The sequence below is a fragment of the Pelophylax lessonae genome (assembly GCF_965119305.1).
Source record: "Pelophylax lessonae genome assembly, chromosome: 1".
NCBI classification, from domain to species: domain Eukaryota; kingdom Metazoa; phylum Chordata; class Amphibia; order Anura; family Ranidae; genus Pelophylax; species Pelophylax lessonae.
The window spans coordinates 96,451,134-96,471,174 of NC_138768.1; the positions used below are offsets into that span (position 1 = coordinate 96,451,134).

The window sequence follows — 20,041 nt, forward strand, 5'->3', positions numbered from 1 at the left end:
AGTGCTTGTAGTCTTTCCTCATAGCTGAGATCCTCTAGTCACTTTATTAGCTTTGTTGCCCTTTTCTGGACTCTCTCCAGTTCCAGTACACCCTTCCTGAGGACTGGTGCCCATACTCGAGATGCGACCCAATCAGAGTCTTGTAGAGTGGGAGAATCAGTTATATCTCTGGAGTGAATCCCCTTTTTTATGCATGCCAGTATTCTGTTGGTTTTACTTGCAGCAGCTTGGCATTGCATTCCATTGCTGAGCTTGTCTTCTACTAGGACCCCCAGGTCCTTTTCCATCTTAGATTTCCCCAAAGGCTCTCCCCCTAGTGAGTAACTTGCATTTGTATTTATAGCACCCAGATGCATTACCTAACATTTTTCAACATTAAATCTCATTTGCCATGTAGATGCCCACCTCATTATTTTATTCAGGTCTTCTTGTAAGGTTTCCACATCCTGTGTAGAAGTTATTGCCCTGATTAATTTAGTATCATTCGCAAATACGGAGATTTTGCTGTTTATTCCATTCTCTAGGTCGTTTATGAATAAATTAAATAGGATTGCTCCCAGGACAGATCCTAGGGGGACCCCACTTTCCACACCAGACCATTCCAAGTACTCCCCATTTATCACCACCCTTTGGACTCGCCACTGAAGCCAGCTTTTAATCCAGGTACTCACCCTATGGTCCATACCTACGTACCTTAGTTTCTACAGTAAACTTTTGTGGGGAACTGTAGCAAATACCTTTGCAAAATCCAGATACACCAAATCCACCTTCCTTTATCTAGTTGGCAGCTCACCTCCTCATTGAAGGTTAAAAGATTGGTCTGGCAAGATTGCCAGATTTTTCATGAATTTTCATAAATTTTCATGAATCCATGCTGATTACTACTAATGATACCAGTTTCATTACTAAAGTCTTGTATATAGAGTCCCTTATCACCCCCTCCAATATCTTACAGACTATTGATTTTAGGCTAACCGGCCTGTAGTTCCCACGGAATCAGGGATATATCTCAGCCCTTTTTTAAATATTGATACCATGTTGGTTGTTTCCAATCAGCTGGTACTATTCCCGTCAGTAGACTATCCAAAAAAATTAGGAACAATGGTCTGCCTATCACCTGGCTGAGTTCTTTAAGGACCCTCGGGTGTAAGCCATCTGTCACGGTGACTTATTTATGTTGCAGTGTTTCCAGTTATTGAGCCTGATGTGGGTCTGCCATTGTTACCATTAACACCAACAGCACATTTAAGCTGATTGCCTAAGTGTGAGATCTGAGACAATGAACAGTCCGGCATCTTTGGTTTGTTTTGTTTATTTTATATGGGCATGGGAGAAGGGAATGAGTGGGATACTCCACTCGCTCAACTAGGTACAAATTGGGACACTTGAAAAAGAAAAAATGCCGTTAAACGCTGGCTTGACGCCGGCTGAATGCCGACCAACGCTTGCTTGTACATACTGACTTGCTGTCACTGAACTGAAGACTGACTTCTGACACTTTGGTTAGCTCAAAAGTTCTTTACACTGCTTCCTCCAGTCCTTCCTGACTGAGGTAGCCACTTGTAGACACTACTGCAACTCTCAACACTGTAATACTGTACACTTCAGGGCCCAACCGCGGGGACCCCCTTTACTCTATTAGCTTCTGGATCCCTCTGACCTTCTCCGGAGTGGTCCCCTCTGACTAGACAGACCCCCAGGGACAGTTCGCAGTACTCACGACTCAGAATGCTTTCCTGGAACTCGATCCCTCACAGCTCCGCTGGTCCTCAGCACACTGGGTCCTTCTGGCAGCTCAGCTCAGCCCTGTATTCCCCTCAGGCCAGCCACCTGGGATACCCGATTCTTCCTGACAGGAGGAGAGACAGCTGTACCCTCCCTCCTGGGACTCTGCTTCCCACCAAAAACCACCTGTCATGCGCTTCCCACAGACTTTTACCCCCTCCCAGAATGCTCTGCAGCAGAGTCTGCCCTTCCAAGATGTATGCAAGCCCTGGTGTGCTATTGGTCAGGTTTCCTCCACTGCCCAATGAGAGCCCTCATTGGGACACAGTTGGGAGACTCCCCAACTCAACAGGCACACCTGGGAACACATGCCAGCCTAGCTGAACATCATGGCCATGCTGATAAGCAGACAATGCCCACTATACTTTACCTAGCACCTACTTTGGAGGGTGCTACATCTATGTTTAGTTTTTCAAGTCTAGAGTCTGTCTTCTGTTAACCATGAGGGTGCTTCCTGTGACGTGTTATTAACTTTAACATTACAGTCTAGGTTACTGTATCCCCCCAATTCTTTTGTGAAGACTGAAGAGAAGAATTTTTTTAGAACCTCTGCCTTCTCTCTGTCCTTTAAAGCCAGATTCCCATCATAATCCTTTATGGGACCAATATGTTCTGGCCCCACTTTCTTACTATTCATATACTTAACCAAGCCCTGGAAGATTTTGCTGCTCAATGACCAGGCCCCTTTTTTCAACGTGGCCCTGCGCAAATTTAACTGACAATTGCGCAGTCATGCAATGCTGTACCCAAACGAAATTTACGTCCTTTTTTTCCCACAAACAGAGCTTTCTTTTGGGGGTATTGGATCACCTCTGTGCTTTTTATTTTTTGCGATATTAATAAAAAAAAGAGCAATTTGTAAAAAATTGACATTTTCTACTTTGACTGTTAAAAAAGTATCCAATATATTCAATTTTTGCCATATATTTAGGCCAAAATGTATTTAGCTACATGTCTTTGAAAAAAAATTCTCAATGAGCGTATTTTTATGCACTTTAAGACCGGAAGATTTTATCCCCTTCCTGACCAGGCCATATTTTGCAAAAAAAAACTTCTGGACTGGCAGGATTTGCCCCCTTTACCTCCCTGGCGGTATGATTCTTTCCGATTTTAGGTGCTGAAAGCGGTACCATTATTTTGCATGTAATTCTTAAGAATGAGCAGCCCAAACCAACTATTTAAATATGATTTTTTTTTACTGTGCGTTCTTCTTTATAACATCCCGGGTATGATAACGTTTACAACACAAAATCATAAATGATAATATAATAAAAAAACTATAAATAAGCTAAAGTATGTATGTATAGTGTATATATTTATACATATATATATTTATATATATGTATATATACATATATATATATATATAAATAATATATATGTGTGTGTACAGTAAAACTGCAGGAAAGGGCACTGGGGGGCAAACTAATGTGAATTTATTTTATTTTGCAATGTATCAGTGTGTTTGGTGTGTTTTACTTTTTGAATTTGCCGCCGGTTCCACCCCCCCTGCAAGCGTCACGTCGCAGGAGATGGAAGTCGGGGCACAGAGCATCGGGAGGAAGATCCGCCGCCGCGCACCGCCGGGATACATCGCTGAATCCCGGGGACAAGGTGAGTACCCTCTTTTACAGGATCCAACAATCTTCCTAGCGGTACCCCGAGTGTGGCTCGGGGTTACCGCTTTTGGCACTGAATTTTAACCCCGAGCCACACTCGGGAATACCGCTAGGAAGGTTAATGACCAGGCCATTTTTTGCGATTCGGCAATGCATTACTTTAACGGACAATTGTACGGTCGTGCGACACTGTACCTAAATGAAATGTACGTCCTTTTTTTCCCACAAATAGAGCTTTCTTTTGGTGGTATTTGATCACCTGTGCGATTTTAAATTTTTGGAAAAAAGAGCGACAATTTTGAAAAAAAAAAAAACAATATTTTTCAAATTCTGATATATAACATTCCCAAAAATTTTTTTAAAATCACATTTTTTTAACACTTTAGGCCAATTTGTTTTCTGCTACATATTTTTGGTAAAAAAAATTGCAATAAGCGTATTTTTATTGGTTTGGGCAAAAGTTATCGCGTTTACTATTTACGGGAAAGATTTGTCATTTTTATTGTTTTTCTTTTTTTTTTTTTACTAGTAATGGCAACGATCTGCGTTTTTTTGTGGGAAAATAACATTGCGGGGGACAGATCGGACCCCTAACTGACTTTTTTGACACTTTTGGGGGGACCAGTGACATTACTACAGTAATCAGTGCTAAAAATATGCACTGTTACTGTAATAATGACACTGGCAGGTAAGGGGTTAACACTTTTGGTGATCAAGGGGTTAAATGTATGCCTCATGCTTACTAAAGTGTGTTCGGGGAGGGGGTTCTGTGACAGAGACAGAGATCACAGGTTCAGCTATGCTGAATCCTGTGATCTCTCCCTGTCTGTCATAGAGAAGATCCGCTTGCTTTGTTTACACAAGCGGCCGGATCTTCTCACACTTTCCCCGACGAACGGGGAAGAGAGGCGGTGACCACTAGGAGTCCAGCGACATAGGTCTACGTCGCTGGACCCAGGGAAGCTACTGCAGCACAGTGAGCGGTTGGCAAGTGATTAAAGAATTTCTTTGGGTTTTTCTTACTCCCTTCCGCTATGTGCCTTTGGTGTTCTATCTTAGCTACCTTGATTGCACTGTTACATTTCTTATTGCATTATTTGTAGTGCCGGAATGCAGCCAATGATCCCTCCACTTTGTATTTCTTGATGGAATTCTCTTTTGTTTTTTATATGCATTTTTACATTGGAGGGTTAATTTTAGCTCTGGCCAATATCTTAATTTAGTATGTTCTTAAAGGATTCCCATTTTTCCTCCGTGTTCTTTGTTTCTAGGATTCTATCCCATTTTATATCGTCTAACAAAGAGTGCAGCTTAGGGAAGTGCAGCTCTTTTGAAATTCAGTGTCCTTGTATTATCCCTGTGTTTCCTATTTCTATGATTTATACTGAAACTAATTGACCTATGATCGCTGTTTCCTAAGTTGACCCGTTTTTCTACATCCGTGATCAGGTCTGTGTTGTTAGTAATCAGTAGGTCTAGTAACGCATTGTTTCTTGTTGGTGCGTTCACCATCGGACCTATGAAATTGTCCTGCAAAACATTTAGGAAATGGCAAGCCTTAGATGAATGTGCGATTCCTTCTGCCCAGTGGATAATTAAAACCCCCCATTTCAATGACATTTCCCATCCTTTCTGCTATTCTCAGCTGTAATAGGAGGTCCACCTCCTCCTCCTCCCTCTGGTTGGGGGGCATATAACTAGGGATGATCGAACTTTTCAAAAGTTTGGTTTTACCAGAACACTAGAAACTTCCCGAAAGTTCGGCCCGGATTTCAGAACCCCATTGAAATCAATGGGACCCGAACTTCGGTAATCAAAAAACACCATTTGAAGCCCTAAAACCCAACAAATGCCCCTAAAAAGTGCCTAGGGTTCTGGGCCATGCCCCAGGGACTATTAATCACACAAAAAAAGTTTGATAGAGAGCCAATTATTAAAAAAATAAAAAAAAAATGAGATTTTTTGATTTTGACTTTGGATTTAGTGTCTGGGGGTCTAAAAAGGGTACCTGTGAAGTTTCAGCTCTGTAGCATGTCCAGAACCAGAAAAAAAAGATCATTTTTATTAGAATTAATATAGAACAGGGATATGGCTCCGCTATTTTCACACCTTGCTGGTTTAGTAGCAAGCGTTTTTTTGGGCATTTTTTGGGGTCTTTTGAGGCAGGCAAAACATCTGAACTTGTGTATAGGGGTATATATACACACATACTTATATGTATATATACACCTAGACGTATATAGGTGTGATAGTAGCAGAAATCTATGCTTGCGCTAATTAAATAATTAACACCATTATGGCTCCGCTCCTATCACACCTATATATGTGTAAGTGTAAAAATACATATAAGTATGTGTATATATACCCCTATACACAAGTTCAGATGTTTTGACTGCCTCCAAAGACCCCAAAAAAAGGCCCAAAAAAAAAAACGCCTGCTGCAAAAACACACCTGGGCGTTTTTGTAGCTGGCATTTTTTTGGGCATTTTTTGGGGTCTTTGGAGGCAGGCAAAACATCTGAACTTGTGTATAGGGGTATATATACACACATACTTATATGTATATATACACCTAGACATATATAGGTGTAATAGTAGCAGAAATCTATGCTTGCGCTAATTAAATAATTAACACCAATATGGCTCCGCTCCTATCACACCTATATATGTGTAAGTGTATAAATACATATAAGTATGTGTGTATATATACCCCTATACACAAGTTCAGATGTTTTGCCTGCCTCCAAAGACCCCCCAAAAAATGCCCAAAAAAACGCCTGCGCCAAAAAAAACGCCCAGGTGTGTTATTGCAGGCTCTTTTTTGGGGCATTTTTTGGGGGTCTTTGGAGGCAGGCATGACATCTGAACTTCTGTATAGGGGTATATATACACACCTACACATATATAGGTGTGAAAGTAGCAGAACCCTATGCTTGCGCTAATTAAATAATTAACACCAATATGGCTCCGCTCCTATCACACCTATATATGTGTAAGTGTATAAATACATATAAGTATGTGTGTATATATACCCCTATACACAAGTTCAGATGTCATGCCTGCCTCCAAAGACCCCAAAAAAATGCCCAAAAAAAAAGCCTGCAATAACACACCTGGGCGTTTTTTTTTGGCGCAGGCATTTTTTTGGGCATTTTTTGGGGGTCTTTGGAGGCAGGCAAAACATCTGAACTTGTGTATAGGGGTATACATACACACATACTTATATGTATTTTTACACTTACACATATATAGGTGTGATAGGAGCGGAGCCATATTGGTGTTAATTATTTAATTAGCGCAAGCATAGTGTTCTGCTACTTTCACACCTATATATGTGTAGGTGTGTATATATACCACCAAAAGAAAGCTCTATTTGTGGGAAAAAAAGGACATACATTTCATTTAGGTACAGCGTCGCACGACCGTACAATTGTCCGTTAAAGTAATGCATTTCCGAATCGCAAAAAATGGCCTGGTCATTAACCTTCCTAGCGGTATTCCCGAGTGTGGCTCGGGGTTAAATTTCAGTGCCAAAAGTGGTAACTCCGAGCCACACTCGGGGTACCGCTAAGAAGATCGTTGGATCCTGTAAAAGAGGGTACTCACCTTGTCCCCGGGATTCAGCGATGTATCCCGGCGGTGCGCGGCGGCGGATCTTCCTCCCAATGCTCTGTGCCCCGACTTCCGTCTCCTGCGACGTGACGCTTGCAGGGGGGGTGGAACCGGCGGCAAATTCAAAAAGTAAAACACACCAAACACACTGATACATTGCAAAATAAAATAAATTCACATTAGTTTGCCCCCCAGTGCCCTTTCCTGCAGTTTTACTGTACACACACATATATATTATTTATATATATATATGTATATATATATATATATACATATAAGTATGTGTGTATATATACCCCTATACACAAGTTCAGATGTCAAGCCTGACTCCAAACATGTCCTCAAAAAAGCCCTATAAAAGCAGGCTGACAGGCGAGAAGCCATATCCCTGCTCTATAAGTGATCTAAGAGAAACAATCTTTTCTCTATAGCGGTCACCCTGACATGGAAGGGTTTGGTCACCCTGCCATAGCAGTCAGAGTCAGTTTACCCTACACTACACTACGGTCACCCTGGCACTTAACACTTTCCCAACAGAAATTAAATTTTTGCATCTAACTAAAGTGGAAAAAAGCACCCTAACTACACTAGATATCCCTTTCCTCACACTAATAATTGCTAAATTACACTTTTGAAGCAGAAGTAACAGAACTTCTTCCAATCTCTTCCATGTCCCTGTATTACAATGCTAGGAATTTGGAGGGGCTATCTTATATACTGGGGGGCGTATTCACTAATGATTGGCCTGTGGACCCCCTAGTCACTCCAATCACATTCCTAGCATTCTCCTGCCCCTCAATTGGCTTTTACTAATGGTTCTGGTCCAATCACAGGCTTTTAAAGCCCATTTCCTGTCCCATTGCATCTTGGTAGGTTCTGGTTGCCGAATTCCGAACTTTTTCAGCAAAAAGTTCCTAATTCGGCCGAACCTCAAACAGCCAATGTTCGGGTCGAACCGATGGTCGACCCGAACCATTCGATCATCCCTACCTGTAACATACGTCCAATATTACTTTCCCTATAGTACCTTCCCTTTGAAGCTCTACCCATAGGGATTCCACCTCCTTCCTAGCTCCATTTGTGATATTGTCCATCATATTTACGTGCACATCGTTCTTGATATACAGGTATACCCCTCCTCCTTTTTTACCCTGTCTATCTCTGCAATAAAGGAAATTCTCTTGAATGGTCACCAGCCAATCATGAGAGCTGTCAAACCAAGTCGCCGAAATTCCCACAAAATAGAAATGGTCCTCATACTTTAGCAGCTCCAGTTCTCCCATCTTGTTAGTCAGACTTTTAGCATTGGCATACAAACTTTGTAATTTTGTCCGGTTGCATACTATATCCTTGTTAGATGTTATGAGGCTGCACTTTCGATTTGTCAGCCTACCTACCTTGGGTTTTGGGCCTCTGGTCACTCTGCCGCTAATTTCCCCAATAATGCACGCTGAACCTTGCTCCCCGCTGGCTAGCTCTACATCTGGACCCTCCCCCCCATCACCTAGTTTCAAAGCCCCTCTAACTTTTCAACTATCTTCTCTCCCAGTACGGCTGCACCCTCCCCATTTAGGTTCAGTCCATCCCTACTAAAGAGCCAGTGCCTGACTTAGAAGTTGGCCCAGTTCTCCAGGAACCTGAACCAGTTCTTTCTACACCAACTCCTCAGCCGCTTGTTAACTTTCCTAATCTCCCGCTGCCTTTTTGGCGTGGCTCGAGGTACAGGTAGTATTTGAGAATACTACCTTGTAAATCCTACTCCTTAATTTAGCTCCTAAGTCCCTGAAATAGTTTTTTAGGACTCTCCATCTTCCTCTAATTTTGTAATTGGTACCTATGTGTGCCATGACAGCTGGATCCTCCCCAGCCCCACCCAATAATCTGTGCACCAGGTCCATGATGTGCTGAACCCAAGCACCAGGTAAACAACAAACAGTTTGATGCTTACGGTCTTTTTTGCAGATTCCCCTACCACCAGAACCTGTCTTTCCTTACCCTTAGCCTCGCTCCCGCCCCCACTGGAGAAGTTAGTTTCCTGGCAGCTAGAGGCGTCGCTCTGCTCCAGCAATGCTGGTCCCTGACTGGTTTCCCCAACATCAACAGGGCGTATTTATTAAGATGTTCCAGCCCAGGACCAACCTCCTTGACTCTTTCCCCTCTACCCTTCCTAAATGTCCCCCAACTGCTCTGCTCTAGTTCCGGCACCCTTGTATCTCCATCCGCTTATGTGCTGCCCCTGCCGTCACCTGCCGGGTACGTTCTCAGCTCTCCTTAACTTCCCTGGCGGTATGATTCTTTTGGATTTTAGGTGCTGAAAGCGGTACCATTATTTTGCATGTAATTCTTGTGAATGAGCAGCCCAAACCAACTGTATACATTTATTATATATATATATATATATATATATATATATATATATATATATATATATATATATATGTATGTACAGTATATATATATATATATATATATATACATACATTATGTATACATATATTATTTTTATATATTTATATATATATATATAATGTATACAGTTGGTTTGGGCTGCTCATTCACAAGAATTACGTATATATATATATATATATATATATATATATATATATATATATATATATATATATATATACGTGTGTGTGTATATATATATATATATATATATATATATATATATATATACATATATATATATATATATATATACTGTATATATATATATATATATATATATATATATATATATATACATATATTTACATAAAAAGTACAGTAAAACTGCAGGAAAGGGCACTGGGGGGCAATGTAATGTGATTTTTTTTATTTTGAATGATATCAGTGTGTTTGGTGTGTTTTACATTTGAATTTGCCGCCGGTTCCACCCCCCGGCAGACGTCACGTCGCCGGAGACGGAAGCCGGGGCTCGCAGACGATCGGGAGGAAGCTCCGCCGCCGCATACCGCCCGCGTACTTCGCTGGATCCCGGAGAAAAGGTAAGTAAAACCTCTACCAGGATCCAGCGATCTTCCTAGCGGTACCCCGTGTGTGGCTCGGGGTTACCGCTTTTGGCTCTAAAATCTAACCCAGAGTCACGCTCGGGAATACCGCTAGGAAGGTTAAGTAGGGAGATTCTTCTCAGTGTTGCCAGTTGCTTCCCTAGATTCAGGACCTGAGCTTCCAGGGAAGCAGTGTGCTTACATTTTGCACAGCTGTATATGCCCTCGATCAGCTGATCGAGAAATGCATACATGCCACATGATGTGCACTGGGTCGCATCTCCACACCTGCCGGGCATTGTACCCACTCATCTAATGGGGATTGGGAATTTAACACTGTACGATTAGCTGTTTACTGGCTTCCTGACTCTAATTTCTCAGCACACAGTTACTCCTTCGTCGTACACAGTTACTCAGCAGTATTTAACAGTACACAGTCGCAACACTCAGGTACTCGCAAAACACTCAGGTACTCGAAACACAGATACTCACACTACTCAGGTACTCACACTACTCAGGTACTCACAATACTCAGGTACTCACAATACTCAGGTACTCACAATACCCATGTACTCACAATACTCAGATACAATACTCATAATACTCAGGTACTCACACTACACCCTCCTTAGCCAGCGTCCCCAATACATGCAGTCAGTCTTCACAGTCACAGTCTTTACTTCTAATTTACGTCTCTGTGCTCCTGCTCAGCCGCCCCTGTAAACTGACACTGACACTTGCAGGGCTTGTCAGTGGCTTCCTTCCCCCTCAGTCAGCCTGCTTCTCTGCTCTCGCCGCCTTTGCCTGTCACACTCCCACACTCTCCTACTAAGCAATTACACTTACCTGTCGCCGCCCGGTCCACCTGTCACCTCTTGGTCTCCCAGTTCCACTGTCACTCCTGCAGCACTTGATCCCCGGGTCGCCTGTCGCCTCTGCCTCTCGCGATCCGCTTCTTGGCCCCCCTTGGTCACCAGCCGCCGCCTCTCAGTCTCAATGGGGGGTCTCACTGGGGGGGTCCAGTCTGGTCAGCAGCAGCTCTCACTAAGCAGCTCTCACTCCACACACCACACTATCTCAGTGACAGCACTTCCTCCCTTCCTCTCAGCAAGTAACAGCACCACCATGACTCACCGCCTATACAATAAATAAATAATGCTGGCACTCAATCCCTATCCCAATATATAATTCTTCATTCCTCTCCAAGTTGGGGTGATATTATACAAGCAAAGATGTCAAGCACTATACTCACAGTCCACATTGTGTGTTTGTTTGATTTACTAAAGTGTAAATTAGCTGTTCACCTTGTAAGGAAAGTTGCACTTTGCAAGGGAATTTGACCCAGGGCTTAATGAATATGGTGATGCTCTACTGATTTACATCATCCAATCATGTGCAAGCCAAAATATATATTTTTTTAAATTTCTTGCATTTGTAATTTCACCACATTCACTAAACGCTGTGGAAAATTCCATGGCAAAGTGGGGGACGTGGCTTCTACAGGCAAAATCACACACCTGTACCTCGCCTACTACTTCCGGGTTTGTGGGCCAGATCCCACTGTGATTGAACATAGCGGGAACCAATCAGCGGGTCCTGTAGACCCGATGTCCGCCAGGACCCGCCAATCGTTCCCGAAAGAGGCAGAACGGCGGTCTGTCTATGTAAAAAATGCAGATTGCCGTTCTGTGACAAGGGAAGACAGAGATCATGTGTTTCTGCTAAGCAGGAACGCTGATCTCTGTCTTCCCACAGTACAAGCACCCCCCACAGTTAGAAAGCACTCCCTAGAGACACATTTAATCTTTTGTTAACTCCTTCCCTGCCAGTGTTATTAGTACAGTAACAGTGCATATTTTTTAGCACTGATCACTGTATTGGTGTTACTAGTCCCCAAAAAGTTACACTTAGTGTCCGATTTGTCTGCCAAAATGTTGCAGTCCCACTATAAATTGGTGATCACTGCCATTGCTAGTAAACAAAAAAGATAAATAAATATTCCATAAAAATATTACATAGTTTGTAGACACTAAACCTTTGGCGCAACCCAAATAATACATGCTTATTGGGATTTTTTTTTTTACCAAAAACATGTAGCAGAATACATATTGGCCTAAACTGATGAAGAAATTAAAAGACATCAAATTTATTTTGGTACATCGTTGCACGACCGCGCAATTGTCAGTTAAAGTAACGCAGTGCCGTATGCCAAAAAATGGCCTGGTCATGAAGGAAGGTAAACCATCTGGAGCTGAAGTGGTTAAAGACAGTTTTCGACAATGGCATGCCAATGAACAATAGTGCACTGTAGTTGTATAACAATAAATGATTTTCCTCAATGACTTTATAACAGCACCAAACCCTGCACCTTCAGATTTAACATCAGCCCCAATGCATGCAGCATCAGAACTTGGATCTGTCCCCAATGCATGCACCATTAGATCTCAGATCAGCACTAATACATGCATCTTGAGGCCTCAGATCTGCCCCAATGCCTACACTATCAGACCCCACTATCAGTCCCAATGCATGGAGCACCAGAACTTGGATCTGCCCCTATTCATGTACCATCAGATCTCAGATCAGCCCTAATACATGTATCATCAGACCTCAGATCCGCCCCATTGCATGCACAATCAGATCTCAGATGCAGCCCCAATGCAAGCATTGTCAGACCTCAGATTTTGCCCAATGCACATACCATTAGATCTCACTATTAGTCCCAATGCATGCAGCATCAGAACTTGGATCTGCCCCAATGTATGCACCATCAGACCACAAATCAGTCCCAATGCATGCACTATCAGACCTCAGATCAGCTTCAGTGTATGCACCATCAGACCTCAGATCAGCCAATATGCATGTACCTTTAGACTTCAGATCAACACCAATGCCACCATCTTCAGAATCTAGATAAGCTCCAATGCATGCAATTTTAGACCTCAAATTATCCTCAAACCCTGCACCTTCAGACGGTAGGGGTTTTACATCAATGCTGCAGCAGTTCCAACAAAAGCAGGAAGAGTGTAGGCAGTTGTGCCTCTTTACTACCCCCATATCCTCCTCTGCCAGCAGGCCTATGTTGTCATTGATATTAATCAGGTGGTTGGGCAACGGGGAGGCCAGACTTTGTAATTGATAGCTTAGTGAGTTATAAATTATAGCCTATAGCAGCAACCCTTCAAGTGCAGTGAAAAAACATGCCTAACTTGCACGGATGCTGTATGTTGCAGTAGGTTGCATATGCCTGGTTTAACCTTTTAACTGATTTACAGCAAATGAAGAAATGTAATTATCTATACTAATATTTAGATGACCTGGATTATTACCAGATTATTATGTTTATTGTTAATGGAATGTTCTGTGTTTTGGAATTACAGCCATTCTTAGGAGCGGAGAATCTTTCAATGTGGATGTGAAGAATGGATTATCATTTAGTGGTTCTGTGGATGACATGTTTGGATATACTGTTCAGCAATTTGAAAATGAGGATGGAAAATGGTAAAGTAGACTTGCACTGTCATTTTATTTTGTGGAAATTACAGCATTTTCAAAGGTTTTAGGCAGATGAATGTGATCAATTAAATTAAAATTATCTTATCAATCTATTTTATATTTGAAGCTTCATTTAATGCAGGGGTCTCCAAACGACTGCCCATTGCCTACATCTGTGCTTCACTCCCCCCTCCTCACTTCCCCCATGTAACAGGGGACACCGATGTAAGAGGTATTTTGATGTAGGGAGACTCTGATGGGGACCCTAATGTATGAGGGGCTCTAATGGGGACTATGATGTAAAGGGGACTTTGATGGGGACCCTGTTGTAAGGGGTGATACTAATGGGTAGCATTTTGTAAGGTGGGAGTTCTGATGGGGACTGTGATGGGGTCCCTGATAGTAATCCTGATGGAAGAAGGACTCTGATGGGATTTTTTTTTTTCAGACCACAAAAATGTTTAAAATGTCCTTTGTACTGAAAAGTCTGGAGACCCTTGCTGTAGTGTATAGTTTTTGATGATATGCATGTTTTATGAGACAGTCATACAGTGCCTTGCGAAAGTATTTGGCCCCCTTAAACTTTGCGACCTTTTGCCATATTTCAGGCTTCAAACATAAAGATATAAAACTGTAATTTTTTGTGAAGAATCAACAACAAGTGGGACACAATCATAAAGTGGAACGGAATTTATTGGATATTTCAAACTTTGTTAACAAATAAAAAACTGAAAAATTGGGCATGCAATAACTATGCTTTGCTGTAACCGTTTTTCTCCATTGGTAGTTTACCAACCATTGGATTAATTAACCACTTCTGGACCGGCAGGATTCGCCCCCTTAATGACCAAGCCATTTTTTGCGATTCAGCACTGCGTTACTTTAATGGACAATTGCGCGGTCGCGCGACGCTGTACCCAAATAAAATTGATGTCCTTTTTTTCTCATAAATAGAGCTTTCTTTTGGTGGTATTTGATCACCTGTGTGAATTTTATTTTTTGCGCTATAAGCAAAAAAAGAGCGACAATTCTGAAAAAAAAAAAACAAGATTTTTCACTTTCTGCTACATAACATTTCCAATATAAAAATTTAAAAATCCAAATTTAACATTTTAGGCCAATTTGTTTTCTGCTTCATATTTTTTGTAAAAAAAATCGCAATAAGCGTATTTTGATTGGTTTGCGCAAAAGTTATCGCGTCTACTAACTATGGGAGAGATTTATGACATTTTTATTGTTTTTTTTTTTTACTAGTAATGACGGCGATCTGCGATTTTTTTAACGGGACTGCGACATTGCGGTGGACAGATTGGACCCCTAACTGACATTTTTGACTTTTTTGTGGGGACCAGGCACATTACTACAGTAATCAGTGCTAAAAATATGCACTGTTACTGTAATTATGACACTGGCAGGGAAGGGGTATACACTGTGGGTGATCAAGGGGTTAAATGTGAGCCTAGGGGAGTGATTCTAACTGTGGGTGGGTGGGGCTTGTGAAATGATCACAGAGACCTGTAATCCTACAAATAAGGGTCACAGGCACTTTGTGATCATTCCAGGGAGAAGAATGGTCAGCTGTGTTTACAACAGCTGACCGTCCTTCTCTCTCAGCGGGGAGAGATCGCGGATGTCAGGCGGCAATCGGAGCCACCTGCCCCGTGCATCCGAGGCCCCGCTGCCAAGTGGGGGCGGGAGTGCACCGCTGGCGGCGCGCCCTCCCTTACTAGCTGCAGGCACACGGCTGACGTATACCTACATCGGTTTGCGCAGGAGGGGCTGCCTGCCGCAGTATAACTGCGGCGGGCGGTCCTTGAACAGTTAATATACGGACAGATTTGGGGGCTGCACCTTCAATTCCATCTATTGTTTATTGTCATAAAAACAAGGAAAAAACAAGCAAAAATGCTAAACTCACATCAAAAATCAGTTTAGTCATAATTATTCTTTGGGTGCAGGTAGTAGTGATTCTTCCAAGGTTTTATCCATCCCTTTCTGCCATCACAACAAAATCAGCCTTCACATTTAAGAACAAGAGATGGAGGGCACCATGACTTTGTCCAACAAATGTTGGAAGGCAGTCATTTAGCCAACCTTTCCTTTTGGGTAAATCTTTTAAACCAAGCCTACAAATGTCCCCTATGAATCTTTTATTTTAAATGACATCTCATTTTTGAAAATCTATTTTTCATTATGTTTGGAATCAAAGTCTTATTGTATGCAGCTTTCTTCAGCAAATGATTTTTGTGAATCCGTTGCAAAGCATCTTGCCAGTAACAGCACTCCCTTTTGCAGGAATACAATGTTATGCTACTGCCTTCCAGTGAGCAGCAGTATTATCAGCCTGCCATGTGTTCACCTTCAGTAGACCATTTGACTGCCTTTAGTATCTCCAGGAAGCATGCACAGACCTGACAGGCAGGCAGCCCCTATGGCCAACTGAAGGAGCACACACAAAAGGAGGCTTCTGATCATTTCAAACAAGTTGATTTTCTATATCAGCCTCCACCAGGATTTGCTCTTACTGGCAAGATCTACAGGGAAGAAACTTTGCAAAAGATTTACAAAAAAAGAGAATATGAATATTTGTTTAGAAAATTTGAATTCAGTGAGACACAATGACAAAAATAGATTTTGGGTTTGCATACACTTTAAGGGCTTTGAGTCATTGGCCATAACAAATAAGAATTTTTGAATTTCCTGTTACTTTCATGATCTGGACACCTATTCCAGATCAGCGACACAGACTGTTATGAAGCCAGAGAAATAGCATGCCATTCTGGCAACTAGCATTTTCGAGAGAAGCCCCCATTATTCTCTATTGAACTCCAGGCAAACCACTAAATACTCAGATAACATACATACAGTATATGTGGGAGCTGTTTTATTTGCCCAAGAAGTTTGTATTTTTGATCATCCAGTCCTGATAGTGAAAGTGTTACTAAAGTCTAGTTTTTATTTTTAGTTAAAAATACCAGACATGTTATACTTTCCTGCTCTGTGCAGTGGTTTTGCACAGAGCAGCCCAGATTCTTCTTCGGCGCTCCTGGCCCCCTCCCTCCTGTTGAGTGCCCCCACAGTAAGCAGCTTGCTATGGGGGCATCCAAGCCGAGCCACAGCTCCGTGTCCATTCAGACACAGAGCCACGGACCGCCCCCCAGTCCCCTTTCTCCCCTCACTGGTTGACTGACTTTGATTGACAGCAGTGGGAGCCAATGGTGCTGTTCTACTGTCTCAGCCAATGAGGTGGGGAGTCCAGGGCAGCCGAGACATCGATGGATCTAGATGGACCTCAGGTAAGTATTAGGGGGGCTGAGGGGGTTCTGCTGCACACAAAAGGTTTTTTATCTCGCAAAAAAAATCTCTAAAACTAATGAGGGAATGCTAGTTTATTTGCACAGAACACATGTATGTGCTGTTTCACTGGACTGATAGCCATGCAAATTTTTCTCAACCTTTCGGTGTGATAAAGAAATCTGTTTTTCTATACTGACAATGCTTTGACTTTCAGGGTGCTCATTGGTTCACCCCTGGAGGGACAACCAGCTCGCAAGACAGGAGATGTGTATAAATGTCCAGCAAATGGTCAATCAAAATGCATGAAGATTGACTTGCCAAGTAAGATAAACAAGTGTTGTTTCCATATTGGAAAAATGTCTCTCTAGCAATTAGTAACTAGCGTGCATTTAGGTTACATATGTTTTTATTCTTTAAATTAAGTTCATGCTTGAAGCATGACTCTTCTCTCTATGTATTATATGAAAAATGTACCCTTTCACTCTATTTTAGAATATACTAGCATTGCCAATGTTACGGAGGTGAAAGACAACATGACCATGGGATCAACTTTAGTCACGAATCCTAAAGGTGGATTTATGGTAAGACTAGTGGTGGATTAGTATAATACTAAAAGTTTAAAAACCCACGCTAGGTAAATACAATACCAAATAAATATGTGAATATGTGATGCAGCTGCTGATCACCAAGTAAAAAACTCAGACAAAATAACTAACAAAAAACACAGCGCTTGCAAATAAAATAATTAAATTGTGCACAAATGCTTAAAATTCATAATAAAAGTGCAAGACTAAAAAAAGTCCAATTATAATGTGCAAAATAGTGCAAGAATAAACAATTTCGTGCAATATTTAAATAAAGTGCTGATGGTTCTAAAAAGTCCAAAAATATAGTGCAATATATTGAAAAAAGTGCTGGTGATTCTACAACAAAAGTACTGAAGTGCTCTAAAGTGATAGCTGGTGCCAGGTGTCTCAATCCCCTTCTGGGACCCCATTTACCAGAAATGATAAACCCCTTTGGGGCCAAAGGAAGCTTGTCACTGAAAGGAACTCCTCCAGGTTGACTCCCTGTTATAACCCTTTAGGAATGGTTAGTCAGAGCAAATGAGACAATAGATCCTCTCAGTGATGTCGATTGCAGCTGTCTGTAATAATGGCCCCTGAACATATATTGGCCCTAGGCAGCTCCAAAAAATTTAAAGATCCACATAGTTAAGCCCATTTTTGAATAATATGTATTCCCTCATTAAAAAAAAACTACTTACAATGTGATAAATATCTGAAGCATAAATAAGGAACAATACCGCTTGCAGAGAAGGTTAGTTCAGTGAACGCCGCAGCCGCACGTGTTCCACGGAAACCAGGAAGTGACGTCAGACCAGACGTGAAGAGCCTGGTATAGACTGGGGGGCCAAACACCATTTGTTTCTTTATTTTTTTTAAATAACCGGGTGTCGGCAATTGCAACTGCCAGTCAATTTAAATGTAAAGTAAGGCACTGTAAGGGTGGTAATAATTATGTGATAAAAATATATATGTGTAGAATATAATATAATGCACCTCAACAGTGATATTAAAACTGTGTGACAAAAATAGATTCTAAATAGTCAAATCCAGATGTAATGGACACAACTATTACAGACTTGCAAATAAGACTGTGATATTAAACATAACGACAGTCCATATAATGGTAACAATAAATAGTGCTCTTCATTCAGTGGCCGCAACCAATATTGCATGAAATTCTTCATATCCATGTTGTGCTCCACCACGTGAAATGACAAATAAATGTGCTCACCAAACTCCCCAGGTCCAAAGGACCACAAAGCCTTATTCGGGATGGGATCCTCCAAGTTGTCCAAAGATCTTTCTTAAAATAGCACCATCCACCCCAATGCCCAGTCTATTCTCCAATGACATATATCATAAACACAATGGCAAAGAATAGAGTAATAGTGCAACCCTGTTTATTAAAACATATCTCCTACAAAAAAAAAATTAGGGGTTTGCAGCTTACAGAAATGGTGCCTGAACCAGCGCCAGCTCAAATAGTGTAGTAATGCATCCCACATGCGAACACGCTGAATCCGTCTCTCCCCTTACTCTGATCAACCGACCGGCCACACAGATTGGGGAACACATTAGTAACATTATAAAGGGTTATAGGTCACATAGTATTTCCAATCACTATAGACTTGTGCACAATAAGTATCCCTCATCCCTATGGTTTTGCGGAATTGATAGAGTGTATAAACACTGGAGAGGAAGTGACGTGCGAAAGCAAATATCGCAAAACGAAACCCAATTGGTTCACCATTTAAATACACTGAGTCCAGGAGGGTTAAACCTAGATATAGATCTTAATTGCTATATTATTGATTTTTTATATGGTTGCAGTGAAGAGTGAAGAGCACTAATTATTGTTATCGTTATATAGACTGTTATCACATTTAGTATCACAGTTTTATTTGCATGCCTGTAGTATTTTTGTCACACGGTTTTGTATTTTTGTCACACGGTTTTAATATCACTGTTGAGTTAGATTATATTATATTATACACACATATATATATATATCACATAATTATTACTACCCTTACAGCGTCTTACTATTTTTTGTATCAAGTTTAATGTGATTCACATTTTATGCAGCAGCAGTTGGTGGTTACTTTTGTTGGATTGGCACCTTCAATAGGTTATATAATTTCAATTTAAATGTAATTTGACTTACTTTTTTTTTTTTTTTTAGAAATTTAGTTTTTGCTGCAGCAGGTTCTATACATGCTACAGATGTGCCAATTTGCAGGCAGACTAAGGGGACCTCCCAGGCACTATATTTAAAGGAATTTTTCATTTTTATTGTTTCACTTTAGGCATCATTAAAATTACTGCTCCTTTAAATATATATATATTTTTTAAAAATGTTTGCATTGATACATGTCCCCCAGGGCAGGACCCTCATACCCCTTTAATGGCCATTTGCTTGCATATAAGCCTTCAAAATGGGGACTTTTGATTTCTCATGTTTGGCTCCCATAGACTTCAGTGGAGTTCACAGTTTGGGGGCAGAACTTTTTCCCTGATCTGGAGTTCTGCTGCAAACCAAACAGGGGGTTGTTTGGTCCATCCCTACTTTAGAGGGGATTTCTCTCACTCTGGAGATATTTCCCCTCATTTCCTGTTGTGTTTACAGGACTGGAAGTGAAGGAAAATTCCCAATGGGTCATAGATGGCACAT

At 41.4% G+C, this 20,041-nt stretch overlaps 1 protein-coding gene across 1 annotated transcript in view; it reads left to right on the forward strand.

Moving 5' to 3' along the window:
• The window catches only part of ITGA1 (integrin subunit alpha 1), a 229,476-nt gene that overhangs the window by 57,057 nt on the left and 152,378 nt on the right, over positions 1-20,041 (forward strand). Inside the window, exons 2-4 of the mRNA XM_082258819.1 lie at positions 13,390-13,510; positions 17,016-17,122; positions 17,294-17,382. Of these exons, the coding sequence (XP_082114945.1) occupies positions 13,390-13,510; positions 17,016-17,122; positions 17,294-17,382 (317 nt within the window). The remainder of the gene's footprint in view (positions 1-13,389; positions 13,511-17,015; positions 17,123-17,293; positions 17,383-20,041) is intronic.